Below are 26572 nucleotides of genomic sequence, written 5' to 3'. Positions count from 1 at the left end.
ACTTTCTTGATAATAGAACATAGTATTTCTTTTTTTTAGTGAAGGAAACGACGCCTATGAAGTAGTATCATATTCTATTGTTCTTTACCTAAAAAAGATATCGGTAATTTGTTGGTACTGCCGATTTATTAATACTCTCTCCATCCATGAATAAATGTCTCATTTTTTACCAGTTCGGATTTTAAAAAAAAGTTGTTTGACTTTGTAAAAGAAATGGGTAGAAAAAATTAATGGAATGTGGTCCTAATTTTATATATTGATTTTATAATAAAATATGAGTGAACGAATTAGCTAATGTGAGGTTCATTTGCTAAATATTGTAGAAAAGAAATGAGACATTTATTGGTAGATTGATAAAAAGGAAAAAGATACGTTTAATAGTGGATGATGGACGGAGGGAGTATATATCTAATTGAGTTTCACATTATGATACACACCGACTTTGAAGAAACATGCAGATGATTTCCATTTCAGCACGACGTACAACCAAATTCAATTATTTTTCTTGTTATATATTCCCACATAACCTCGCCTAATCATAATCCCATCTGCAAATATTTTTTCTATCAGAAAAGAGAGAAAAAATGGAGAGTAGAATTACATCTCTCTACATTCTAGCCCCCCTTGTTATTTCTTGCATTGTTCTGTTTTGCAATGCTCAAGAAGTAGGTATGTATACAAAATCACCTTCCTCTTAGAATTCTCATCCATTGTTTTTATTTTGATTGTGACCATTTTTTTTTCTGGTTTCAGAGGATGAAAGGGAGTTTGATTATGGGGCAAAAAGTGAAAAGGGTCCAAGAAATTGGGGAAAAATAAAGAAAGAATGGGGTGCATGCAACAATGGCACTTTGCAATCTCCAATAGATATTTCAGATAAAAGAGTAAAGATAATTTCAAAGCCGGAAAACACTAAGGTTTACTACAAAGTTGGTAATGCAACTTTGAAGAATAGAGGGCATGATATACAAGTAAGATTATTCACTAGATATAATTGATATGTTTAAGATGAAAGGATAAGCACATTTTTGTTGATGCAGATTCAATGGAAAGGTGGCGTTGGATCACTATTCATCAACGGCACCGATTACCCTCTCAAGTATGCCCACTGGCATTCTCCTTCAGAGCACACTATTAACGGCCGAAGGTACTGACTGTGAATATGTTTGTGTGAGGGTTCGTTGATACACCCGAATTCCATATTAGTATATGTCTCGACTAGTATTGATGGTTACTAACAACAGGTACGACATGGAGCTGCATTTGGTGCACCAAAATACAGATCCTAATCTAATATATACGATAGCCGTCGTCGGAATCTTATATAAGATTGGAACACCTGATCCATTTCTTTCCAAGGTACTACTACTAACTAGTAATTTAATTTTTCTAATTTCAATATCTAATCGTATCAAAATTAACAGATAATGACAAATATATCCTCGATTGTTGATAACAAAGACAGCGAAAGTGCTCTGGGAATGGTGAACCCCAACGATATTCAAATTGGTAGCGAAACATTTTACAGATATTTGGGGTCACTCACATCCCCTCCATGTACAGAAGGAGTTATCTGGACTCTTAATAAAAAGGTACTACTCTATATAACTTCAATTTAACCACATTATTTTTCCTAATTCATAATTTAAATGTGGAAATTGAATATCATGATCAATCATTTTAATGACCTTAGGTGAAGACCGTTTCCAGAAAACAAGTTAGGTTGCTGAGAGAAGCTGTTCATGATGTAAGATTTTTTAATTATTCCCAATTTGATTCTATATATATTTATGGTTTTATTGTGTAATTTTACAGTACGCAGAGGAAAATGCTAGACCCTTGCAGCCTCACAACAAACGGGATTTGTACCTTTATGGGCCAGGAGATTCCAATTGATTCTATCATTTTTACCTTTATAACTAGGAATGATGATGGGCTGGGATTTTGATGAGTTTATTTCATCTACTCCATTTTAAATACAACTATTAGTAATCTCCCTGCTAATAGAAGTAATGATTATTATATTAATAAAGAGAGAATACAATGATTATTATATTAGTAATAAAGAAAGAATACATTTTCTTATCATCTAGTCCTATTTATTATGACAACTAAACTTAAATTGATATCAATCTTAGTTATTATTACTCGAATCAACCAACCATCTTATTAAAATTATCTTCGATGCAATTTTAGGCAACCAAACAACAACATAAAATTCAACTACCATATTAATCTTTGACAAAACATATCTTAACTTATTCCATACTAAATCCCACTCTTATTTCATCTCTCAATTCGAACAACAGTTATGATGAGTGTGTACACATGTGACATGTCACCTAGTACCCGTGTATGCATTAGTTGAATTAGAGGTGCACAAGGTTTACGGTTCCGGTGGTTAACCGTGAAACTGTAACCGGCGGTTACGATTCAGATTCGAAAAAAATATCGAATTTAAAGCATGCCGGAACCATCGGTTCCGGGCGGTTCTAAATCGGAACCGTGAAAAACTGCCTGAAAACTATGAAGCCAAGCCGGAACCGCAAAAAACCGCCGAAAACCGAAACCGTAAAAAACCACCGGAAAACCGCCGGTTCATAACCAAAACTGAAACCGGCGGTTTTGGAACCGGAACCATAACCCGCGAAACACCCTCGCAGTTCGGTTCCAGAATCGTGGTGACCTCTAAGTTGAATATACTAGTAAACCAATTCATAATTAGCCGGGTATGCATAATAATAATACGGAGTGGAGTATATTTTTTTTTAAGTTGAGCAAGTTTCAGTCAAACATTCCTCATCTTCAAAACAAATTGCTTCCGCAAGTCAAGATTAATAATAGCCACCGAATCTATAAAATTAGGGCATGCATCCAACAGACCGAGATAAATTGCATCTCCAAACTACTTTAATGTTGGTAATTTACTTGAATAGCTTGAAATGACTCTAAAAAGATTTTGTATTATTATTTAAATATGTATATTATGTACAGATATACGCATGCTATTATCTTTCTAAATCGTGTTAATAGCCATTTAAATCACGAAATTTGGTCAAATTATGGTCCATTCCATGAAGTTTAAAATTGGAATACTAAATCATGAAGTTTCAAGTTTCAATTTTTCTCAATTATCTCATTTATATACAAGTAAAGTTTATCTTTTAGTTTCGCAAAATGTCATTTTTTGATGATGTTCGACATTTTACATTAAAATAAGAAAATAAAAAATAAATGAAAGGAAAATAAACAAATAAATACTTAATTTAATGAAACACGTCATTTTTCATTTAAAGATGACACTTTGTATATAGATGGGACAATTGAGAAAAATTGAAGCTTCATAATTTAATATTCCAATTTAAATTTTGTGGGACAGACCGGAATTTGACCAAACTTGATTATTAAAATGACTATTAACCCTATATGACCAAGCTTTGACCAAAATGGCTATCACAAACTTTAATAATTGTTGAATAGCTTCCACTGGCAATAAAATTCAATTACATTAAAATGAAATGAATAACCATACCTGACTTTTAGAGATTTTGTAATCACATCACTATCATTTTTCAGTGGTAACCATATCTTATGTAATGTAATAACAAATGAAATGTTACCAGATTTTGTTGCTGTTGGAAAAAATTCAACAAATATTTAGTTCGTGATATTATATGTCAAGTTCAATGTTCGTGGAAGAAAATAATTTTTTAAAATTTTTTGTGATATTAGGCGTCAGTATCACTATTTTTAAAATGTTATCCTCCACTGGTTTTCGACCTCTTTTGTGCTTAAAAAAGACTTAACTCACTGTCACACATAATTTTTCAATACATACCATAAAGTAATTGGGTAAAGAATCAATACTCCATTTTATACTCTATAGTTAAAATATCGACAGTTTATCCAATTTATCTCAATTAATTACATAAGTATCATAATCATGCGAAAGTAATATACTTTCCTTTAACTTCATTAATTATAAGTATAACAAATTGAAAAGAGATCCATCGCCACACCAAACTGTGTAATTTACTTGAAAAATAAATAAAATTAAAGAATTTCTGTAAATTATTTCAGAAGGAAGCTCCTTAACTATGATAATTTAAGACACTGCAAATGTCAATCACCGCCGCCTCTTACGCCACTGGCAATTGAAAAATATAAAAAAATAACTAGTGTACAAACTAACGTAAGATGGAAAGTTTAGTATACTTCACCAACATGTGTGTTTGTTCTTCCTTCCGTTGGTATATGTTTATATTCTTCAAAAATTGGGGTTTTTACGTTATATATTCTTCATTTCTTTATATTTATTTTTTAATTTTAGGAAAAGGAAAGAATAAAAATAAATGCTTTACTTACTAGATGGAAATATATATGCTGGCAGAGAAGACAGTTACGTGCCCTCAGCACACTCGTAGATATACGCCAAGAATATATCTCTCAAATAAATAACTTCAAATTATTAGAGCCACCGCCCAAAATATCGACATGTTTCTGAGTGGTGTATCATTAGTTTTTGCGCCTTCCTATTTTTGCTATTTTATATCCGAAACTTAAATAAGTAATTAATGGCGGGATGCGCTTTTGATTTTTAGAGTATGCTATGTTATACTAGTATCAATAGTCTGGGTGTTGTGTGTGACACGCACATATTTGTTTTTATATTCGTCTATTACGAAAATCAACTCTTCAAGAGCAGGAAATAATTGATATTCCTGGGTGCCACAAACACAAAGTGAACGTGCAATTATTCCATGCTTTACCAACTCTAATCATTGGGTAAAGTCGTCATTAGGGATTTAAGTAACTATACTTAATTTATTCGCGTGTAGTACTACTACTACTATTGTTCATCGGCACTAAGTAATGTTATAGAACAATATTGTAAGTGCATGGCAACTGCGCTAATAATTTTTGTTCCTATAATTAATAAAGTAATAGACTAATTAATTGCCTATTTTCTTCTGATATTATTTTTAACTTCAACTGACACAGAAATATTGACATTGAAATTAAAATTGAGGAATCATGAGGTATAGTTATTGCCTTATTGGAAAAGGACGCGAGAGTCCAAGGTATACTTTTAAATTTTACATCCAAATTCAACGTATTTAGAGTGTAACTGTAAACCACTAAAGTTAATCAATAATCATGCCTTTCTTCTAATCTTCATTTGTCTTATCTAAACGCATCCTAATTATCTGACTTTAATTCAATCATTAGTTGAAGATGTGAACCTGCAACACTTACAGCTAGGAATTGTAAACACTAATAAATTGGTTGGAAGGATATATTTAATAGTATAAAAAATGGAGCTAGTATTGATTTATGAATATGTCTGCATTCACATTTGAAAGTGTATAACAAATAAAATAAAATAAAGGAAAGAAGAGAAGAAGTGGTGAAGGTAGCGCAAATTCTGTGGTGCCAGGCTTGCACTCCAATTCTTCACAAGGAAAGGAATCGTTCCCAAAAAGTAATGGGTTTGCTTCAAAGCCAACCGATTCTCACTCCATTACCATCACAAACAACCACACCCATATACTACTATGTAATTCATGTTTCTGTTTCTCACTTGTTCACGTTACTACACTTATTTATTCCATCTTAAGTTGCCACTGCAAGAAAGGAAGAACCTCATCATAAGTGAACATTTTCACCTTTCCTTCTTTTCATATTCTATTTATAGCATCTCTTTTTCATCATTTCCATTCAACCAAAACCCATGATGCTGCAAGAAGTTAGTACTATGATCAAGGGGAAGAGGAGCAAGCGGCCGCGCTCCACCTCCCCACTCAGCGTTATAAGCGACGTCTCCCCTTCGCACTCCGCGCATGATGAGGAGGCGGAGGAAGATATGGCTAATTGTCTAATCCTATTAGCCAAAGGGAGATCATCACCACCACCGGCCGAGGACGCGTACCAATGCAAAACGTGTAGCAAGTGTTTCTCATCCTTCCAAGCTCTGGGAGGCCATCGCGCCAGCCACAAGAAGCCGTTGATGGATGACACCACGAATCTCTCACTTCAAATCTCAAGCTGCAGATCGGCATCGTCGCCGAGCAAGACTAGGGTTCACGAGTGCTCCATATGCGGCGCCGAGTTTGGCTCCGGCCAGGCCTTGGGCGGCCACATGCGCCGGCATAGGCCCATTCCGGCCAATCATGGAGTCAAGAAGCAGAGGAATCTGTTATCCTTAGATCTCAATCTTCCCGCACCGGAAGATGATCAACCGGAGTCTAAGTTTCCTTTTGCGACAAAGGAACAAGTCATAGTCTTCGCTGCTTCGCCATTGATTCACTGCCATTATTAACTAGATTATAGATTGATTTAATTTGTTGTTTCCATTCTTTTTTTTACTTTCATTCTACGAATTTCACATGAAAAGTGCCATTATTCAATATTCATATGCTCATAAATGAAGTTGATTCCTTTATATTTACCACTTTTTAGTATACAAGTTCTTTGCATTCTTCAAACACTGTTATCTTCATTTACAATCTCACCTAGCCTACCTTAGTATTAGTAAAATTCGCAAATACCACTACGATTAATTAATCGCCTTGTTTTAGAGAATCACGTATGGTATGCATTTTGTTCACACAACGTGAAAGTTACAAGTCATAAATTAATAGATGTCAGCATTACCTAAATTACATGGTTTTAGTGATTATGATAACCTGCACTATCTCAGGTCCACACACAACCACTAGGGAATTAGGTCAATTCTGTTAATCTACACATCTACTCCCTCCGTCCGCCATTAGGAGTCTCATTTATGGGCGGCACGAGTTTTAAGAAATGTTAAAAAAATTGAGTGGAAAAGAGTTAGTGGAATATAAGTCTCACTTGTATATATTAGTTTTAAATGAAATGTGAGTGGAATGAGTTAGTGGAAGGTGAGACCCTATTACCATTTATGGTAAAAGTGAACCGGGACTCTTATTCGCCGACGGACTAAAATGAAAAAACGGGACTCCTATTCGCGGACAGAGGGATTATTTTATATAGATGAGATGTCAGCCATGTGTTATAAACTCTGCAGTATTTATCTAGCTAATCCTTTTCTTTCATTGCATATTTACATTAATTTTTTTTATGTTTTCTTTAGTAAATACTACTAGTATGATTTTATTTTGAGTAACATTCTGTGCTAGTAAATATTGAAAAGTATATTTAGAGATAGCCTCAATCCAAACTTAGTGTCGCCGAATAAGTCATATCAATAACGTTTCAGGGTTGTGACTAAACGATGAGGGAAAATCAATATTGAATCTACAAATTTTCCCAGCCGTTGTAAGCCTTAATTAAAGTTTCAGAAAAATCTAAATTTTAGTAATTTTGTACATTGTTGTGGGACTGATGATATACTTCCTCAGATACTATGTGAATATATATGTACGATCATGTTTGCTTGACCTTACATATGAAGTGTTCCCATATATCCTTTATCCGTGACTCGTGAGTCGTGAGAGAGCAATTTATCCAATTAAATGAAAATTCAGTTTTTTTTTTCATGGAGAAAAGATTAAATGAACGTAACATAAATTAATATGTTTAAGGAGGGAGAACATCCGGACATATTTTGGAAGAAGGAATTACATATTAGTCACATAAAATTGGGATAACTACTCATAGTCTCATACTCTCATACATTGTTATATGTAGTGTCAAAGCTTCTCGATCCAATAAAACAATTCCTCCACAGAAGCCAGTACCTTAATTTTAGGAATATATAGTAAATACCAGCGGGGACATAAATATCGTTAAATTTTTAAGCGAAACAAACTATTACGCCTAATTTACCAGTAGTACACATGAATGAAGACATTATCACGAGTTCATATTTTCATGTCTTATGGAGTAATATTATATATATTACTACCATTCAAACTAAACATTATTACGTAGGAGCAATACATTTTGACAGCTACAGTAATACAGCCAACTAAATATAGTTGGGGAAATAATTTGTTTGGAAAAATGGTTGGTGGTAAATGGGCGAGCTAGGGTTATTTATATTTGAAAGGCATTAAGAAATATACTATGCGACTGGATTGAAATGAATCCACGTGATGGGTAGTTATTGTAAGTTTGGTGGCCACACAAGCTGATCCCACACACACACACACAATAAGCTCGGGTGCACATGATACCCTGCTGCTGGTGATCCAAGCTAAGATGAGTCAGTTGTAACTAATTGGCTGTTGAGAGTGAGATAAAAAGTATCAGCTCTCTTGTGTGAAGAAGTCGGAGAGTCTTCGTTCGATTATCAAAGAGAGAAAGAGGGAAGATCAATCAGAAACTAGAGCTAGCTTTCTTGAGATTAGATTGTAGCTAATGTTAGTTTGATTCTTTGTTGTTCAGCTTTGTAATCGTTGAGTGAGTGTGTGTGTGATATTCAATCAAGATCCAAACCCTTTCCCGTGGAGGTAGGCTTACGCTAAACCACGTAAGCTCTCGGTGTGTTGTGCTCATTCATTCATCACGATCCAAGATCCCAACAGTTATATTCCCACAATGTTACTACACTGCTGTTATTAGGCACTCGTCACACATTATGACACAATAGTTTGATTCTCTGGGGATCACACATTCAATGTTACTCCACCTTATAAATTTAATCTTTTCTTTATCCTTTGCCCACTACACTGCTGTTATTAGGCACTCGTCACTCACCACTACTAAAAGCTATCTCTCTCTCTCTCTCTCTCAAACACACACACACAAGTTCAAATTAAATTATTAACGTTTTGCATGAAATTAAGGCCCCTAAACAAACGGTAACATAATTGAATTGATCGGCTGAACCCTAGCCTATTGAATTGAGCTTCTATTCTAATTCCACTTCATCTAATCTTATACATGGATCTACAAAGTATTGTTTAGTACTCCATCCGTCCCATAGTAGATGTCACACTTTCCTTTTTAGTTTGTCCCACAAAATATGTCATATTTCCTCATTTGGAAAAAATTCCATATCACATCAATTATAAAATTATATTTTATCTCACCACTTAACACACAAAATAACATCTCATAAAATCATGTGACATCTACCTTGGGACGGAGGGAGTATTTATTTTCATAGATTGTTAGAATTTGTTTAATTTAATTTGATTAATCTTATCTTTAGTAATTATTTTTATACTATGATTTGAGAAAATGATGGAGTAGTATCCTTTTGTAAGTACTAAGTGTGAAGTATTTTAATAAGCAATAATGAAGATATAAAATCAGTGGTGTCAAAAGTCTTACATCCAACTACACCCCAAGTGTGGAATAATCTTAATTAGTGGCGAAATTAAAAATATATGGATATATCAGCGCAGGTAATGTTATGGTTAGTAGATAGTACTCAAATCCCGATAATTTAATAAAGAATGACTGCACCAATGAGAGGTTGAATTAATATACTATACTATACTAATTTCCTCTGCATTTTGATACATAAAGTGCCCTTAAAATAATTGTTGGGGATGAGCCTTATTCGGATCCTTGCCACCCACAGAATCATACAGTACTCCAATTGTTTAATAGAGGTGCTCCTGAACTGATGCAGCGCTCACCTTTTATTGTGTAACAACCAGCTGTATATAATTCACCTTTTTATTTGCTAAACTTGTAATTATTCCACTTGTAACTTATTCATAAATTCTTATATTTTTTATTCATACTATTAGTTTATTGTTTTCCTCGGTAATTTCAGAGGGTACATTATACATAGCCATACATATTCCTAAACGATTTATGAGATACGCTAGTGTTACGTACAAATCAAATTTTGTGAACAGGTTTTAGCATGTGTGAGACAGACTATTTAACATCATAGTAATTTTTTTATGTTATCTAAGAGTTCCCAATCTCCGGAGATTCTTCTCATTCTTCTTTGCTCACAACAATTATTTTGGTCATCAACTCCCAGTTTATATGTCACATGCAGCAAGATTTGGGTTCCAATGTCGATGCATATATATCGCCATTTTTTTATTTAGTTTTTCGAATTTTTACTTTCACCAAGTTGGCAAAGAGAAATAACGAAAAGGGAAATCTAAATTAAATAGAATGCTGAAGTAAAACGGCAACAATTAATTTGAAGTTTTGGAGTCTACTAGTAAGTTAATGGAGTACTATTTCCAAATAAAAAACCTTATTTTACGAGAAATGGTAAATGGATACGGTGCTTAGAGCACCCGCAACGCGGGCAACCGGCGTTCCGCGTGCCGTTCCGCCGGAACGACTTTGCAGCGGAACGCGTTGCGGAACATGGTTTCGTCGAGGTTCCGTTCCCATGCCGTGCCGGGTGCCGACGGCACGACTCGCGGCACGGTCTGTGCCGCCACGCGCTTCGGCGACGTGGCTCTCCCCCGCGTCGTGCGTGACGCCCACTAGCCGGCCCGCGAGTGGGCGACGTCACGTGCTGACGCAATAATTATTTTTTTAAAAAAAAATTCGATTTTTATATAAAAAAAATTAACTGTGTTATTACCGTTTTTTTACCGTTTTTAATTTTTTTTTTTTTTAATTTTCTAATTCTATAAATACTCCTAATTCATCCTTATTTCACACACAACTACACATCTATTCTTCCTAAATCAACTTCATTTCCTCTCCAATTTTCATATTCAATCTCTTCACAAAATGTCCGGCGACGGCAACTACGGCGGTGGCGGCTCCGATGGGTGGGATCTCAACGCGTTCGGCGATTGGGAGACCATGTACAACACACATGGTGGTTCCGGTTCGTCGACGCCGGGCACCCAGGGGTCGGCGATGCCGGGTGGGTACCAACCACCCACTTTCGATGTGGATGCATACGCTCGACCCTCCGCCTCGCGGCCTTCTCAGGGATTGTCCCAGATTCGGGAGGATATCCCCGTTGAACCCACCCAGGGAGGAGGCCGAGGTGGTGGAAGCTCCAGGGCTGCGTCTGAGGCGGCCGAGGAGGAGGAGGAATCGGAGGATCTGGGCCGGCATCCGTACAGCAACGAAGAAACAAAGGCGGTGTACAACGCCTGGCTCACCGTCTCGTACGATCCCATCGTCGGGAATCAACAAGCCGCCAAGTGCTTTTGGGAAAAGGTCCGTGATGTCTACCACCAGACTAAGCCGAAAGGGGTCCGGAAGCGCAAATATACAATGCTCCGTGCTCACTTTGGCCGAGTCGACTTACAGGTCAAAAAATTCTGCGGCATCTACTCGGCCGAAGCGGCGCACTACCAAAGCGGAGCTTCGGGCGCCGACATTCTGAGGGCGGCTTTGCGCGCCTTCCACCAGGACACCGGTCTAAAGTTCAAATTTGTTGATATTTGGCAGCTCGTCAAGGACGAGGAAAGGTGGGCCGGCGGTGTCCGCTCCAGCTCGGGCTCAACCTCAAAGCGCACGAAGCACACGCGAGCGGCAACTCTCGTCTGGTGACACCGGGGAGGGCAGCGAGGGTGAACCGCAGGTGTTTGCGGATACGCCCAGCGAATACGGGGGATCCAGCCGTGGGCGCCGTCGGCCGCAAGGGACGAAGGCGGCTAGAGCGAGGAAGGGCCGAGGCGAATCAAGCCAGCCGGCCTCGGGATCGGGCTCGCGGGGAGGCTCGGACACACTTATGGTGGCGTACATGACCGCCACAATGGCGGACACTTCCCGCTTCTCGTACGCCCAATTCTCAGCCTGGTGGAACGGAATTGTGCATATGGCAGCACAACTTGGCCATCCGACTCCCCCTCAACCTCGACCGCCTCCGGAGGATGATTAGCCGGCGGAGTAGTTTTTTTATTTTCCCACGTTTAATTGTGTGTTTTTTATTGTGTGTTTTTTTATTTTTTTAGGATTTTAATTGTGTATTTTTTATTTGTTTTTAAGTTTAAGTTGTAATTTTTTTAATGTTGTGTGTTTTTTAATAAAGTGTGTTTGTTTTAATTGAATTGGGTTGGAAATAAAAATAAGAAATGAAATTGAATGAATAGTAATTTAAGGAACGGTTAAGGAACGAAGGGTTGCAGGTTCCGTTCCTTAGTTAAGGAATGAAGTAAAAAAGTACAGTGTGGACCGCAAATAGTAGTTTAAGGAACGGTTTAGGAACGGTATAGGAACAACGTTGTGGATGGCCTTAGAGGGGTGGGGATCATCTGCGGTGCATTTCAGCACAGCAGCCCCTGCTGCTCCACACAAAGAAATAAAATAATTAAAGAAATTAAATAAAATAAAATAAAATAAAATAAAATAAATAAATATATACTTATTTTAATTGTTTGTATGGAGCAGCATGGCTGTTGTGCTGAAATGCACAGCAGACGAACCCACCCCTGCTTAGAGGTATCATGGGCCTTGGGTATTGGGCCAACAAATCCCTACTTATTTTGTAACCGCTGTGCTGTTGCGGAGGAATCATTTCAAAGATGGCGGTAGCTGATGGACGACGCGACGACGACGAAGACGGCGCCGCTCTCTTCGAGGAAGAAGGCGTCGACTACGCCGAAGACATCGATCTTTCCGATATACCTATTCATCTCCGTCCCCTCGCTTCCTCCGCCGAGTCTGGCAACCTCGACGCCCTACGCCAAGCCCTAGGTAACTTCTACTCTCTTACGCCACAGCGCACTCCTCAATCGTACTTTTTTTGGTTTTTTGCTCATTTCTCCTACCGGAATTTCCCTCCTTAGAGCCTGAAAACATTAGGTTCCATCTAGATTTTCAGAAGAGGATGCCCGATTTTAGAGAAAGAGGAATGTATGTGGTTTGTATTATATGGAGGATGAGATTTAATGCTTATGGTCCTGCCTTTTGGTTTTTGACTAATTAAACCTAATCCTAAGGTTGTTCTACAAATGATCATGCGTGCATTCGGAACACTGTTGCTGATGTTATTTTCGTTATACTCCTACTTATTAGTTTCACTTGAGTTTACTTGATCTCTGAAACACTTTCGCTGTCGCTGTTTAATATTTGTTCTATGTTGTTCTGCTTTGTGCTTAACCTTCTCTTTTCCACATAGGACGTTTCAGACTTGAGTAGATTCAGACTTGACTAATGATTACGATACTACATCTATAACTTCAGTTGGTTGAAAGTAGTTGCTGCAAGTTATACGACCAAGAACTTTATATGGAATTGTGATGTTGAAATCTAATAATTACTCTCAAGGATACTATAACTTGAGTTTGTAGCTATGGATAGACTCCTTGTGGTGGGTTCGATCGATCAGCTCTGTTATCAATGCTGTTTAGATGTGTTGATTGCTCATTTGTTAATTCATTAAGCACATTAGGAACATAACCACATATTGTGCAGTGCTGCTTGTGTATTCGCAACTGTTAAATTAGTTTGTATGCAAATCTCATAGAGTTTTACTAACTGAATTATGGAAAGAATGTGCATGTCAATAGATATATTTTCTTTGTTATGTTTTTAAAATATGTGGCAAGTTTCTAAGCAGCAAGATCAAAACCAATGGCTAGCTGCTAGTCTGAGTGTGTATCACTTGAGTTAGCCAGCCCTCTGACTCAGAACATTTTATACTTTCTATGATAAATTTGGTTGAGGTTATTTTGTGTTCTGACTCTCGAACCTTATGGACATTTTCAGATGCTTTTGATGGTAACATTGATGAACCAGTGGAAGATGGTGATACTGTTCTTCATCTCACGTGCCTCTTTGGCCATTTGAATTGTGTCCAGGTTAAGCAATAACTTATGACTATATGGTTAGAGTGAAAATCCCTTATTCTCACAGAGATGGATGTTTTTGGAAGCTATAACTTGCAATTACCAAATTATAATATGGGACACTATACAGTTTTTGTTGGAAAGAGGAGCTAACATGGAAGCAAAGGACGAGGATGGTGCAATTCCCTTGCATGATGCCTGTGCTGGAGGTGAGTTTATTGCTTACTGTTCTTCATATTGCCATCATGCTCCTTAGGATGTCTCTTTATTTCTGCTTTCTTAAACCACTTTGCAGGCTATCTGGAAATTTCCCAACTACTTCTAAGCTTTGCTAATGATCCTGACCGTGTGAACAGAATGTTGGAGACTATTGATATGGAAGGGGACACGGTGAGTATATCTTAGTCTTATCATGCTTATTTGTACTGTTCGATCTTTTAGTCTTGTTTTAACTCGAAAAGAAAGATGTGTGGATCAAGTTGCTTACATGATCATTTAACCTCTTTTTTTTTCCTTCTCAATATTAGCCTCTCCACCATGCTGCTAGAGGAGAGTACACCAATGTTGTAAGGTTGTTGCTTTCTTATGGAGCTTCTCCAAGTACAACAAATCTATATGGGAAGGTCAATATACAGTTGAAAATCTATTTTCTGCAATCTTGGATTTTTTTTGATATCAAAGTAATTAATGAGTAATGTTGACAGACTCCTGCTGAACTAGCTGATGCTGGAACTGAAACTAGGAGCATTCTGGAAGAGGCTCAAGCTCAAGGCGCTCTACTTCGCCAGCAGGCCTAGAAATTATGATGGCATCCTCTGCTGCATTGCATATAAAGGATTTCTAGTGCAACTTACTAACTTGACTTACTAGGTTCAACATTGAGTTCAATAGATGAAAATGGATACTCAAATGTCATGAAATGTTGCTACCCCCTATGACACAATCTGATTTTGGTTTGATGCGATTCTTCTCCCCTCTCATAGCCTTTTAAGTGTTTTCATCATTATATTACAGTTGTTGCTAGCCACCTTCCCTCTTCCCCTGCGTTGCCCTGTCTGAAGAATTTTCCTGTCAATCTGTGTTGTGTTTTAACTGTAACCAGGATGTAGGAGAGAATTATAGTGTAGGTTTGATGCTGCATTGCTCATTTTGAAGTATAAAATTTTGTTTTGCTAAGTGTCAAAACATAAAAGAAGAACAAAGCTGTCAGAATCTGTGTTTGTGTTTTGCTTCTCGTCTGAGGCAAACTCCACGTTTTCTCTATCTAAGCTTTTGGAAACTAGAAATACTAATCTTTCTTCGCTTGCAAATGCATGCTCGTCTTATTAAAACATACTACTAGTTTTTATTTATTTCAGCACTTGTGCCGCCTTATGTTATCTTCACCGTACTACATCAGCTCATCTTGTAATATGCATTAAAACCAAATATTAACCGTTGATTTAGGTGTATCCTCAACCGGACTAATATAGATCAGAACACCAAAGTTATCAACAGCTTTACAAGTGTTATTTAACAGTTTTACAATAAACAGCAGCACATACACAGAGCGAATACCCAGAAGCAGTAGAGGGAAAAGAAGCAAACTATCATTTACACATTGTGAACATATGAAACCTGCCGCTTAGAAAGCATGTGAAATGTTGTCTTGCATCATCTCACTGTGATTCTACGTGCAGCAACCACCACTGGGCGGTGTCTGATGTTCTTGTTTCTGTTTCAAGATATTTCTCTTCACTGTTGATCCTTCTTCGAGCAGCCTTGGCACCTCCATTATCTGAGGAAAATGGGAAAAATGAGACAGTTAACTATATCTCTAAATAAAACGAAATATATGTCATATTATCTTTGGATAGTAATGCATGTAAACCTTCAATGCTAGTTCTGAGAAACATTGCTCAACATTTTCTCGAGTTCTGGCGCTGCATTCCAAGAACAGACATCCAAGGTCTTTCGCAAGACTCATCCCTTCTTCCCTGCTTACAACTCGTTCAGATTCCTTAACGTAAAAAATAAGCACTTGGTTAGACAGAAAATAAGCAAGATTAATCAAATGTGACAATTGTTTTAGCAGACAGCACAAACCAGCTGAGTTTCTTGCAACAGACAAATACAATTGGAATTAAATCAAAGACATCCTATGTAGGCTAATATATAGTCGTCTAGAAGCGTGATCTGTATCTGTGCCCAATTTGTGCAACACCAACTAGGGATGTGCTCGTTAAGAACATTGAACTAAACTAGCGTACAATAGTGAATGGAATGTGAGAGCTATTTACATCAGAGTGGTAAAATAACATTTGTGCCTTGAATAATGTTTCACGAGCATAAAAGTAAAGCAAAAGGATAAAAAGAAGAGAGACAAGGATTAACCCTATCAACTTTATTCCCAACAAGCATCTTCAAGCAATCCTCATTGGTGGAGTATAGCTCCAGCTCCTTAGCCCATACATCAGATAAGTTTGTAAATGTATCTCTCCTTGTAACGTCATAAACTACAATGAGATGTTAAATTGGTGAGACATCAAAAGCTAAAGCTTTTATACATAAGAATCTTGAGAACAAGAGGATCTGTAAGAACACAAAGCTAATGTAGCAGATTAAAAGTAAGGAAGGTGTATACTGTAGGAAACTATCTTTCTCTTTCAAATGAGAAGAGAATGAAAACTTTCTCAATCAGAACTTTGCATTTGCTCCAACTTAAAAGTGTCAATTTGCAGAAGGGGGTCATAGGAGTGATTGACCGTAATATAGTTAGTAGTGGGTGTCATAGTTTGGGATTAAACTAGGAAGCAATGAAGATTGGTGTCCAAAAAAACCAAAGAGAAACATTTATAATTTGGCCGAAACAGGTGCCTACCACTTTGGTGAAAAAATTTCTGGCCATTTCCCGTTTCAGTAACAGAACATCACAATATTCTCAACCAGGTAAAACTCATTAAACTTTCTTGGTTCATTCATGGCTTACCGAGAATGATTCCATGAGCACCTCTATAATACGAGCTTGTTAGAGTCCTAAATCTTTCTTGTCCAGCTGCAAAAGACAGAAGCATTGCCATCATACATCTTAATCATGGGACTCAACATAATGGAAGCACGAGAATTACTTATAATTCCTTTTAAAATTGATTGAGTAAAGCCAAGATTGCTACAAAGATATTACCTGTGTCCCAAATGGTGAGCTTCAGTTTCTTCCCACCAACAGTGAGAAACTTGATCTTAAAATCCACACCTAGATGATCAATAAAAGGGTGACAACCACAAAAACTGAAGTACACAACAGATAATCATGAGTAATTTGGAGACCCTTAATTTTTAAAAATTCAAATAAACCACAAGGTCGGTGATTTCTAACTAAGGAGGGGCACTTAGTTGACCAACTTAATAATCCTACAGTCCTAGCCATAAGATTGCGGCTATCCCTCCACTTATTTTAATTTGGTCGAATTTCAAACATCTACCTCGACAACACCAAGGTTTTCATATTTTTTAATGCAGCATTTAAATCATATATATTGCCTAAAATTATTGTTAAGATATATAAATCTCACCGGAGGTTGCATGAAAATGACAACACCCAACGAAGTAATGTTGAAATAATTTGACCAAATTAAAATTGCTGGTTACTCATTCCAAATTTACTCTACACCTGAAACAAGATACAAACAACAAGCTAACATGATCGACAATTCATGCCTAATTTAATCTAATACTAGAATGCCAACAGCACTTGAGCCAGTTTCTACGCTACCAAAATAGCTCCAACATCTAACTATCTACAACAAGTAAAGAAACAAAAACCGAAATCGCCGCTTGAATCAACGTCGACAAATCATTCCAGCAGTAATCACAAAAAAACAAAAAACAAATCCAGGATCAAATTCAACAAAAAAAAATCTACGAAATTGAAATGAATTTGCATAAATCATAAATCTGACAGCTAAGAAACTGTTAGCTGTGCTCACAACTTGACTAGACTTCACGCGATGAATTTCATAAATGATAGCGGACAAATACCTACGGTAGGGGAAAGATCGTCGACTACGTTGGAAATGAAACTGACGAGCAAGCTGCTCTTGCCGACGGCGGAATCTCCGATGAGCAGGATCTTAAACGATAGATCATAGTTGCTCTGCCCCTGACCCGAACTCCCCATCGGAGCACGTCACTTTCTCTCTCTAGAAATGTACAGTTACCTTATCTCTCTAAATATGTAGACGATAAAGCAGATTAAATATAACAGGAACTCTCTGTCCTTGTACCTATCGTGTAGGTGCTCAACAACCTCAACAGTGACAATGCGCAATCAATTGGAGAGGGATGGAGAACTCAAAAGGCTAGGCTGATGAGGAGGAGCTTTTATGCCTTCACTTTCTCTCTCTAGCAAGGATGCAAATTTGAAAGGTAACGTTTATTCCTTTCTTTTTTTGATAGATTAGAATTAGATTCGATTCCCGTTTTTGCGAGATGAAACGCAACGTGGTTGCTGTGACTGACGGTTACCGTTACAGACAAAATGGCAATCTTGTAATTAAACGAAAAAGTCGGGGGTGATATGTCAACAGTTGGAAGTTATGATGGATGGGCTCCATCTGCATATATTTGGTAGGCCTTTTGCGATTGTTTTTAGGGTGTAAATGGGCCTGCTTCGGTTATTTTTTAATACAATTAAAATAGATCGATCCTACTAGCCAGAGGTACTTTATGTCGGTTTAAGGCTGTAAATCATAATTAAATAAGTGAAATATTCAAAACAAAAGTATAGTTGATAGTAGACCATGATGCAATTATTTTTAGTCTCATTAAGTCGATCGTTTTCACTTTCTAATGAGAGAACAATTGAAGCATCTCACTCGAATAATTGATATCTTATTTTAATCTAATGCTGGCCCAGATGAAGGCAGCTTCATTCTTTCTCGAAAGAGACCTGAAATGGTAAGATAATAAACCCTAATCTTTGTAATCATACTAGTGTTTACGCATATTAATGATGGTTATGATTGCAATTGGGCATTTGTGCACGGCCCTCATGCGTACAGACTGGGCCCATATAAAACAAGTGATATTATGTAACAAAAAGAAGACACAAAAGGACCTTCTACAAGGAATTGGTGTTGAATCTGTGAAACGTGGAATTAATTATGGTGCATGCATCTCTCTCTTTCTTTGCAATACAAAGACAAAGGGAGCACCTGACATACCATCACCATAGGCAATGTCACTATATGCAACCCCATTTTCTGTGTCAATAGACCCAAATTAAATTCATGTTAGATCTTCAACTAGTACCATTTTGGAAGCATTCGACAATCACCGAAAATCAGCATGTTGGAGGAAAATGAGGAAATTATCACCGAACAATATGATATACCAAAAATAGCCTTTGAAGAAGCCTCCTTTTCAAAAACTTAGGCCATTCTTGGTTTGATTGAATGGAATGATGGGATGGGATGTGATTCTTACTTCCATTTCATTTGCTCGGTAAGATAAAATGAAGGAGAGAATGGAATGAAAATGCAAAAAATTGTCATTCATACACATCTTCATTCCATTTCCATCCTCATTCTATTCCACCCTTATTTAATTCCATCGTACAAAGAATGAGCTTTAGTACTTGACTCACCCACCTACAGAGGGAAAAAGATTGCTCTATCCTGCTTAATAATTAAATAAACAGCACACATGATAATCACAACCACCAAACCAGCTAGGAAAAAGCTGATCATGTCTACTAAACACAAGAAAGGTTGACACAAATACCATTTTTCTCTGGATATCCCTCTTGTCCATGTTCAGGGAAGGCATACATGACAAAAAAAGGTAAACAATGCACCATCTTATATCTTAAGCATGACATGTCAACATCTCGCACTCCCACCATCGTCAACTTTTTGTTTTACTTGCATCGCCTCCGTCATAAAACGCCCACTCAGTGGATCAACTGGGCGCATGTCTCGTGGACCTCCTTTCCGTCCCATTGCTAGCATGGGTGGTGGGGGTAATAAGCCTGCTCGAAATAGAAGGCGCTGAACAGGATCAGAGGGTTGTGCACCAACTGAAAGCCAATACCTGTATGGTGATTTGAGACATCAGGATATCGGAACGTTCGTGCACTTTAGCAAACATATACTCTTTGATTGTCTGTGGAAGCTTGAACAAATCTGAATATCTATGATGTTAACACCAATACTAAGGGGCAGTTTGGTAGGGTAGATAACTCTTCTATCTTGAAGTTATGTGACCAAAAATTACCTAAACTGTGTATTTTTATCATGTTTTGGGAGATTTGTGGACTACCTCTAAGAATGCAGTAAAAACCCTTTTAATTGTAAATTAGGCCGCTGACGAGAAGTTGAAAGTGCAAGGCACGGAACATGAACAAGAAGGATATCCAGAAAGAAAAATGGAAGTTAAGTTAATTCACACAGCTGCCTAACCATAACTGGAGAGTATCGCATCTTCGGACACTAGCTAGCCAAAATGCGATTGTTATCATCATTTTGTGACAAAAATTGAAAGTACTAGTAGTACAATTTTGGGTAATTTGAGTTTGAGACTCTCCTATGGTTTATCCAGTATTGAAAAAATCAAAATGTCAGCAAAGAGATGTCGTCAGATGATTCTTAAAAAATAAACAGGTTTGAAATGAACTAGTGCTATAAATCCACTTACTTCACTCTGTCAAAGTTAACTCCCATTCTTTTGCCGCCATCCTGACCTGCATAATATTACAAATCAAAGTTGATTAGCCTTTTCTAGATAGAACTGATGCTGCAATAAGCTCTGTACAAGGAATTACACAGCGTAAAGCGCACAGAATGTGAGGATGAGAATCGCAAATGGAGTAATACTTTTTTAATTAAAAACAATGTAATTCGGGACTCAACAAAAAATATCAAGTAGTGCGCATCCATGCGTAATCAATAACACATTAACCGACGCTGCTGTATCCACAAACACTCTGTGGAAATGATCACAACACGAGAAATTACGTGGTTCGATTTACTGAGGTAAATCTACGTCCACGGGAAGAAGAGAGGGCAAATTTGTATTGCTTGGTCTCGCTTACAGATTACAATACTGATTTGCTATAAGATTCAGGATCTAGAGAGCTTAACCCTGGTCTATCTGATCTAAGTTCTATTTATACATTCAAACTAAGATCGTGGTTTGCAGCCCTGGTAGTGGGGTTGATAACTGCTTAATACCACTAAATAGATCGTGGGTGTAATGGAGGTCGTGGGGATCCTGCATGGGTCCACTATCTCCTTGTTCGGTCGAATACTGAGACCGAACTGCTGAACTTTGCCGATCTGAGAGTTGAGCTCGATTGGTCGGCTTTTACCGAGCTATAGGCTGTGACCGAACTCTTTGGTTGAGACCGAACTGCTGAACTTTGCCGATCAGCTTTTGCCGATCTGAGAGTTGAGCTCGATTGGTCGGCTTTTACCGAGCTATAGGCTGTGACCGAACTCTTTGGTTGTGCCGAACTGATACTCTTTCTTGGGTTTTGGGCTGATGGGCCGTCACTGCTATTGGGCTCGCAATTAGGGTTTAGTTGCTTAGTTCGTATCCCATCACCACCCCCCCGAAAAGCGAAGTGAATCACTTCGGCATTTTAGATAAGTGTAAGGGGGAGGCTAACGTCAGGGGACGTGCTCTGCACGTGTCCGCATTAAATGCGACAGCATATCCGGCCAGAGAATCCAGAAAAAGTGGGATTTGAAACGGTGTGACGAATTTGAAATGCCTTTGCAAATCTGATAAATATTTCCTCTCTTCATCATTGGAAACACTTTTGCGATTATTTCTTCTGTATTCTCTTCCGCTTCTTCAAGACTTTCTTCATCATTGAAAAAATTTCTTCCGCTTCTTCAAGACTTTCTTCAGACTTTCGACCATCAGAGAGTAAGAATCATGTCTTCTTCTTCTGAATCTGTTTCTGAATCAGGTAGCGGTAGGAAGGGGGGTAAGGGGTCTTCTGGCCGGAAGAAGTCCGGGGAGAAGACGGTAGAATATTTTCCGAGCATTTTGAGTAAGGATACTGTGATATCCTTACACGGAAAATATTTTCTTCCTGGGGGGTTGTTGGTGATTCCCGACGACATTCATAGGGCTAACTCGCCGCCGGAGGGTTATGCCACCGTTTACGAAGCCTGCTTAGAATGCGGGCTTCGTTTCCCTCTTCCCCCTGCCTTTGTAGAGCTGCTTGATTTTTTTCAACTCCCTTTAGGTCAAGTGACTCCGAATTCTTGGAGGCACTTATCGGCCTTTGCTGCCGAACTGCGTAGATTAGGAAAGGATCTGTCTCTGAGGGCAATCCTTAATTTCTTTCAGTTTAAGAGGAAGGGATCCTGGTTTTACTTGATCCCTTTACAGCCCTTTAGAGCCTTTTGTAAAACCAAATGGCCGAAATGGCAAAATCGTTTCTTTTTTTACAATAGGACAGCGGCTCCGGACTTTCCCTGGAGAGGGCCGAAGTCCGTAATTCCTCATCCTCGGGTAGAACCGTTGGACGAGCTCGAGGGCGAGCTCAATAAGATTCCCATGATTAGGAAACAGTACTCGGAATCTGAGCACGTCAAGGGTGACTTCGTGTTCGATATCTCGTCTTCGGACGAAGAGACTGAGGGTGAGGATTTCTTTTTTATGCTTTACTGCTTTAACGACGAAGACTAACCTTGTTTTCTTGCTTTTTGGCAGTGAACATGCTAAACAAGCTCGGTCGCAAATCCTCCGAATCTAATGAGCCGGAGAGACAGAAAGCCACCGGCTCGGCGTCTGATGCCGAGAAGAATTCGAAAAGGCAGAAGACCTCTTCTTCGGATCCAAAAAAGCCGGAGTCGACTTCGGCAAAGGGGAAGGGGAAGATTCAGAAACCCCCAAGAGCGCCGGAGAAAGACATTGTCTTGGCGGCCCCTTCGGAACATGTCTGTGAGCCTTTTGCATGGCCAACGGACTTTGTAGAGGTGAATTCTCTTCTTGATTTTCTGGCCTTGCTTTTTTCCTATATTTTTTGTGGCCTCTCTGTTGACTTTTTCCTTTTTCCATTTTCAGAGGAACAATATGCTCTCCAAGCTCGTCGCCGTTGAACTCTCCAAAGCGTCCAACGATTATGCTGAGATGCAGAGGAAGTTGAATGCTGCTCGTCACCAGGCCGAACAGGCTCGGGCAGACTTTGAGAAGGCAAGGGCCGCTAGGATCTCGGCTCAGGATGAAGCTCAGCGTGCCAAAAACCAGCTCATCATCCAGAGAGAGCAATCTAAACAGAGGGAGGCTGCCGCCGTGGTTGCTCAGGGGGAGGCTCTCCGTGTTTTCGCGGAGAAACTCTTTTTGAGCAATCAATTTTCAGCCTTTATCGGTGATCTGCTGAAATTGATGACCGATAACGCTGAGCAGGGACCCGAAGTCGTCCTGCCGCTGTATGGCCGAGAGATTTCAGCTCGTCTCCAGAGTCTGCCGCTCCTTGAGGAGCTTGCTTCTTCCTCGGTCCTGCTCTCTGCTGAAAGAGTCCGTAACTGCCGCGCTGACCGGGACGAGAACATGGAGGCCATCTTTGCCTCCTTGGGACCTGTTTCACCCGCTCCAATCTTTAACGAAGAGGGTGGGCAGGAAAACGAGGCCGGCAAGGAGACCGAGCAGACGGATCAGCAGGCCGGCGACGGGCATGCCGAGCAGGAGGTGCAGCAGATCGGCGATGTGGGCACCGAGCAGGCTGGAGGGAGTAGGGAGGCCGAGGCTGAAGCCGAAGTAGACAAGGAGAAGGAGGCTGAAACCCACAGAGGAGCCGGAGACGAAACTGACGGAGTATGATTTCGTCTCCCTTCTCTTAGTTTAGTTTCTTTCTCTCCTTGTAAAATGGCCTTGAAGCCCTCCTTGTGTAAAAATTTTTTCTTGTGAATGAAAAAATTCTTCTTTCTACACTCGTGTCTTCTTTATAGCTTTTCGTAATCTCTTTTACTCCTGTTGTGGTTTACTGCCTGCTCGGTAAACTGAAATGCCGAACTGACATAGCTGCTTTGTATTCTTAACTCTAAGGAGCTGGAGGTACTTCACTGGAAGCGGCTATACTCTTCGGCTTTAAACGAAGCTGAGAAAAAAGCCATAGATGACCAGGTGAAGTATGACGAACTCTTGGCTCGGTTAGTGGAGCTGGAGTCCAACAATAAGGACTTAAAGTCCATAAAGAAAGATCTGGATGCCGAGCTGAACACTGTCATCGCTGAGAGGACTGCATATGAGGATTTCATCTGCGGGCGCGGGGGGAATGACCATATCTGAAGTTCAGAATCAAGTTGATGAACTGTGGGAGGAGCTTCATGTACTCCGGAAGAACAATGCGCTGGAGAGCTCGGCTTGCCAACAAGTTGTGAAGTCATTGCGGCGCTTGGCTTCTCGGTACGACATCATTCTTTCCCGGCGTCCCTCAATCGAGAGATTCCTTAGGCGTTTCCCGCCAACAGATGCTCACACTCCAACTCAAACCTCTAATCCACTTGCTCAAGATTCTACTCCAAACCAACAACGGACTCAGGATGAACCGGAAACGTCAAGACGAGAACGTACTCCAAGTCAGCAACGGACTCCGGAGCAACCGGAAATGTCAAGACGAGAACGCCCTGAAGTTCGTAGAGGAGTTGTGATTATGAGTGAGCAAGATCAGCGGATGCTTCGTGAAGAGACTCTTCGCCGCCGAGGTGCTAGAACTTCCCGGACTCAGGGAAGGGGCGGTAGGTCGATCAGAGCATCTCGTCGACCTACTTATTCTTCAACTGTTCGGAACACCCGAACTCAGCATCATGAGGATTTTTTGGATAGGTGGCTCAACTTTAGCAACCGTGGACAGTAGAATAGTCCTTTGTAATGGTGTAACGCCTTCTCGTAGGGCAGCGAAATTGTATGCCGAACAAGACTTAATAAATGAATTTTTTTCATTTCGCTTCTATCACTGCGTATTTACAGTTCGGCGATTTTTTATTTCATTTATTGTACTCGTCCGCGGTCTTATGAAGAAAACTCTTCTTTGGCCGGACTCGTCCTCAGTCTTATGAAGAAAACTCTTCTTTGACCGGACTCGTCGTCGGTCTTATGAAGAAAAACTCTTCTTTGACCGGACTCGTCTTCGGTCTTATGAAGTAAATTCTTCTTTGACCGGACTCGTCCTTGGTCTTATGAAGTAAACTCTTCTTTGACCGGACTCGTCCTTGGTCTTATGAAGTAAACTCTTCTTTGACCGGACTTAGTTTGTGTCCTTATTTGGCGAGTTTTATCGCTTGGATTGGACTTTCCCTTTGTGTCCTAATTTGGCGAGTTTTATCGCTTGGATTGGACTTTCCTTTTGTGTCCTAATTTGACGAGTTTTATCGCTTGGATTGGACTTTCCCTTTGTGTCCTAATTTGGCGAGTTTTATCGCTTGGATTGGACTTTCCTTTTGTGTCCTAATTTGGCGAGTTTTATCGCTTGGATTGGACTTTCCCTGGTTGACCGAAGTGGTTTTCGGCTTAATGCAGTCCGTTTCAGACGAACTGCTTGTTTCTTAAGCTGAATTGTGGTCTTGTATCTTCCTTAGAAGCTTGGACTCACAATTGTCTTTAATACATGATCTAAAAAGGGGATCAGCCTTTAAAGATCAATATACCTCAGTAATATTTATAAGAGACAAAACGCACATAGAGACTAAACGCACATAAAGACAAATAAAAAAGACGAAAAAGATTTTAAACTTTTATAAAACGACCAGCATAAAGGACAAATAGAAACATGAAAGCACATATCCCTAGGACCGAACTAGATACAAGACTGACCGGACCTTGTCTCTTACAAATGGAACTTCTTGAGGTTGGAAATATGCCATGTTCGGGGTACTTGTTCTCCTGACATGTGAGTCAATTTATAAGACCCTTTTCCCAGGACTTCTGACACCCGATACGGACCTTCCCATGTGGGTTCAAGTTTGCCCAGCTTTTCTGCTCGGCTTACTTCATTGTTTCTCAATACGAGATCTCCCACTTGAAACTGCAGCTTTTTCACCCTTTGGTTATAATACCGGGTTACTTGCTCCTTGTACTTGGCTGCTTTTATGCAGGCCAGTTCTCTTCTTTCTTCGGCAAGATCTAGTTCGGCTCTCAGTCCGTCATCATTCAGTTCTGTTGAGAAATTGAGTGTTCGGGGGCTGGGTATGCCGATCTCAACCGGAATTACGGCTTCAGTGCCGTACACTAGACTGTACGGAGTTTCACCGTTGGAGGTTTTTGGTGTAGTTCGGTAAGACCATAGGACTTGAGGAAGATTTTCTACCCATTGTCCTTTGGCTTGTTCTAACCGAGCTTTTAATCCTTTCACCAAAATACGGTTTGTTACTTCCGTTTGTCCGTTTGCTTGTGGGTGAGAGACCGAAGTGAACCGCTGTTGAATATTCAACTCTTGGCACCAATTCTTGAATGTCTTGTCGGTGAACTGAGTCCCATTATCCGAAATGAGGATATGGGGTATGCCAAATCGGCAAACTATGTTCTTCCAAACAAAATCCAATGCCTTCGAGCTCGTTATCGTAGCTAATGGTTCAGCCTCCACCCACTTTGTGAAGTAGTCCACGGCAACGATCAAGAATTTCATTTGCCGAGGAGCTTGTGGTAGTGGTCCTACTATGTCTATGCCCCATTGCATAAAAGGCCAAGGGCTTTGCATAGCACATAGATCGGTCTGCGGCATCCTTGGGATATTTGCATGGATTTGGCACTTCGTACATTTCTTAACGAGCTGTACTGCTTCTTGTACCAAAGTTGGCCAATAATATCCCCATCTCAGAACTTTTTTAGCTAAAGCTCTAGCTCCGATGTGGCTGCCGCACGATCCTTCATGAACTTCTCTAAGGATGTAGTCCGTCTCTTCTGGTCCTACACATCGC

General features: G+C 39.4%; 4 protein-coding genes and 1 long non-coding RNA gene across 6 annotated transcripts; 3 read left to right on the top strand and 2 right to left on the bottom strand.

The window, feature by feature from the left end:
* The first annotated feature begins 584 nt into the window (after nucleotides 1-584).
* LOC121778918 (alpha carbonic anhydrase 7-like) lies at nucleotides 585-1896 on the top strand. Its single transcript, XM_042176321.1, has 7 exons — nucleotides 585-669; nucleotides 754-971; nucleotides 1041-1147; nucleotides 1245-1359; nucleotides 1425-1592; nucleotides 1694-1747; nucleotides 1816-1896. The coding sequence occupies exons 1-7, from the start codon at nucleotides 585-587 to the stop codon at nucleotides 1894-1896; spliced, it is 828 nt and encodes a 275-aa protein (XP_042032255.1).
* Nucleotides 1897-5215: 3319 nt separating this feature from the next.
* On the top strand, nucleotides 5216-6448 carry LOC121802384 (zinc finger protein ZAT5-like). The gene has a single exon (XM_042202052.1). It carries the CDS (start codon nucleotides 5732-5734, stop codon nucleotides 6317-6319), a length of 588 nt encoding a protein of 195 aa, XP_042057986.1. The 5' UTR covers nucleotides 5216-5731; the 3' UTR covers nucleotides 6320-6448.
* A 5911-nt stretch (nucleotides 6449-12359) lies between these two features.
* LOC121798890 (poly [ADP-ribose] polymerase tankyrase-like) lies at nucleotides 12360-14642 on the top strand. The gene is made up of 6 exons (XM_042198141.1): nucleotides 12360-12570; nucleotides 13585-13676; nucleotides 13795-13873; nucleotides 13960-14054; nucleotides 14192-14287; nucleotides 14369-14642. Exons 1-6 carry the CDS (start codon nucleotides 12399-12401, stop codon nucleotides 14459-14461), a joined length of 627 nt encoding a protein of 208 aa, XP_042054075.1. The 5' UTR covers nucleotides 12360-12398; the 3' UTR covers nucleotides 14462-14642.
* Nucleotides 14643-15081: 439 nt separating this feature from the next.
* Nucleotides 15082-18079, bottom strand: LOC121798879 (ras-related protein RABC2a-like). 2 transcript variants are annotated; one of them, XM_042198129.1, is made up of 7 exons: nucleotides 17927-18072; nucleotides 17682-17842; nucleotides 16828-16896; nucleotides 16633-16698; nucleotides 16038-16159; nucleotides 15535-15663; nucleotides 15082-15441 (listed from the first exon to the last, which is right to left on the bottom strand). In XM_042198129.1, exons 2-7 carry the CDS (start codon nucleotides 17818-17820, stop codon nucleotides 15334-15336), a joined length of 633 nt encoding a protein of 210 aa, XP_042054063.1. In that variant the 5' UTR covers nucleotides 17821-17842; nucleotides 17927-18072; the 3' UTR covers nucleotides 15082-15333. The 2 variants fall into 2 exon arrangements, with proteins under 2 accessions (XP_042054063.1, XP_042054054.1); XM_042198120.1 differs by having other exon boundaries at nucleotides 17682-18079.
* Nucleotides 18080-19187: 1108 nt separating this feature from the next.
* LOC121804529 lies at nucleotides 19188-20531 on the bottom strand. The gene is made up of 3 exons (XR_006051167.1): nucleotides 20464-20531; nucleotides 20337-20382; nucleotides 19188-19733 (listed from the first exon to the last, which is right to left on the bottom strand). It is a non-coding gene; the product is annotated as an uncharacterized LOC121804529 (long non-coding RNA).
* Between the last annotated feature and the right edge of the window lie 6041 nt (nucleotides 20532-26572).

Source organism: Salvia splendens, chromosome 1 (genome assembly GCF_004379255.2).
Source record: "Salvia splendens isolate huo1 chromosome 1, SspV2, whole genome shotgun sequence".
Classification (NCBI taxonomy): domain Eukaryota; kingdom Viridiplantae; phylum Streptophyta; class Magnoliopsida; order Lamiales; family Lamiaceae; genus Salvia; species Salvia splendens.
This window is presented reverse-complemented; position numbering and strand designations above follow the sequence as displayed.

Excerpts from the sequence above, each read along its gene's own strand:
- LOC121778918 (XM_042176321.1), top strand. The coding sequence starts at position 585 with ATGGAGAGTAGAATTACATCTCTCTACATTCTAGCCCCCCTTGTTATT. Across the intron at positions 1,148-1,244 it reads CACACTATTAACGGCCGAAG|GTACGACATGGAGCTGCATT; the intron begins GTACTGACTGTG and ends TACTAACAACAG. Across the intron at positions 1,748-1,815 it reads TGAGAGAAGCTGTTCATGAT|TACGCAGAGGAAAATGCTAG; the intron begins GTAAGATTTTTT and ends GTAATTTTACAG.
- LOC121802384 (XM_042202052.1), top strand. The coding sequence starts at position 5,732 with ATGATGCTGCAAGAAGTTAGTACTATGATCAAGGGGAAGAGGAGCAAG.
- LOC121798890 (XM_042198141.1), top strand. The coding sequence starts at position 12,399 with ATGGCGGTAGCTGATGGACGACGCGACGACGACGAAGACGGCGCCGCT. Across the intron at positions 13,677-13,794 it reads GCCATTTGAATTGTGTCCAG|TTTTTGTTGGAAAGAGGAGC; the intron begins GTTAAGCAATAA and ends GACACTATACAG. Across the intron at positions 14,288-14,368 it reads CAACAAATCTATATGGGAAG|ACTCCTGCTGAACTAGCTGA; the intron begins GTCAATATACAG and ends TAATGTTGACAG.
- LOC121798879 (XM_042198120.1), bottom strand. The coding sequence starts at position 17,820 with ATGGGGAGTTCGGGTCAGGGGCAGAGCAACTATGATCTATCGTTTAAG. Across the intron at positions 16,897-17,681 it reads CGATCTTTCCCCTACCGTAG|GTGTGGATTTTAAGATCAAG; the intron begins GTATTTGTCCGC and ends TTGATCATCTAG. Across the intron at positions 15,442-15,534 it reads TCTCAGAACTAGCATTGAAG|ATAATGGAGGTGCCAAGGCT; the intron begins GTTTACATGCAT and ends CATTTTCCTCAG.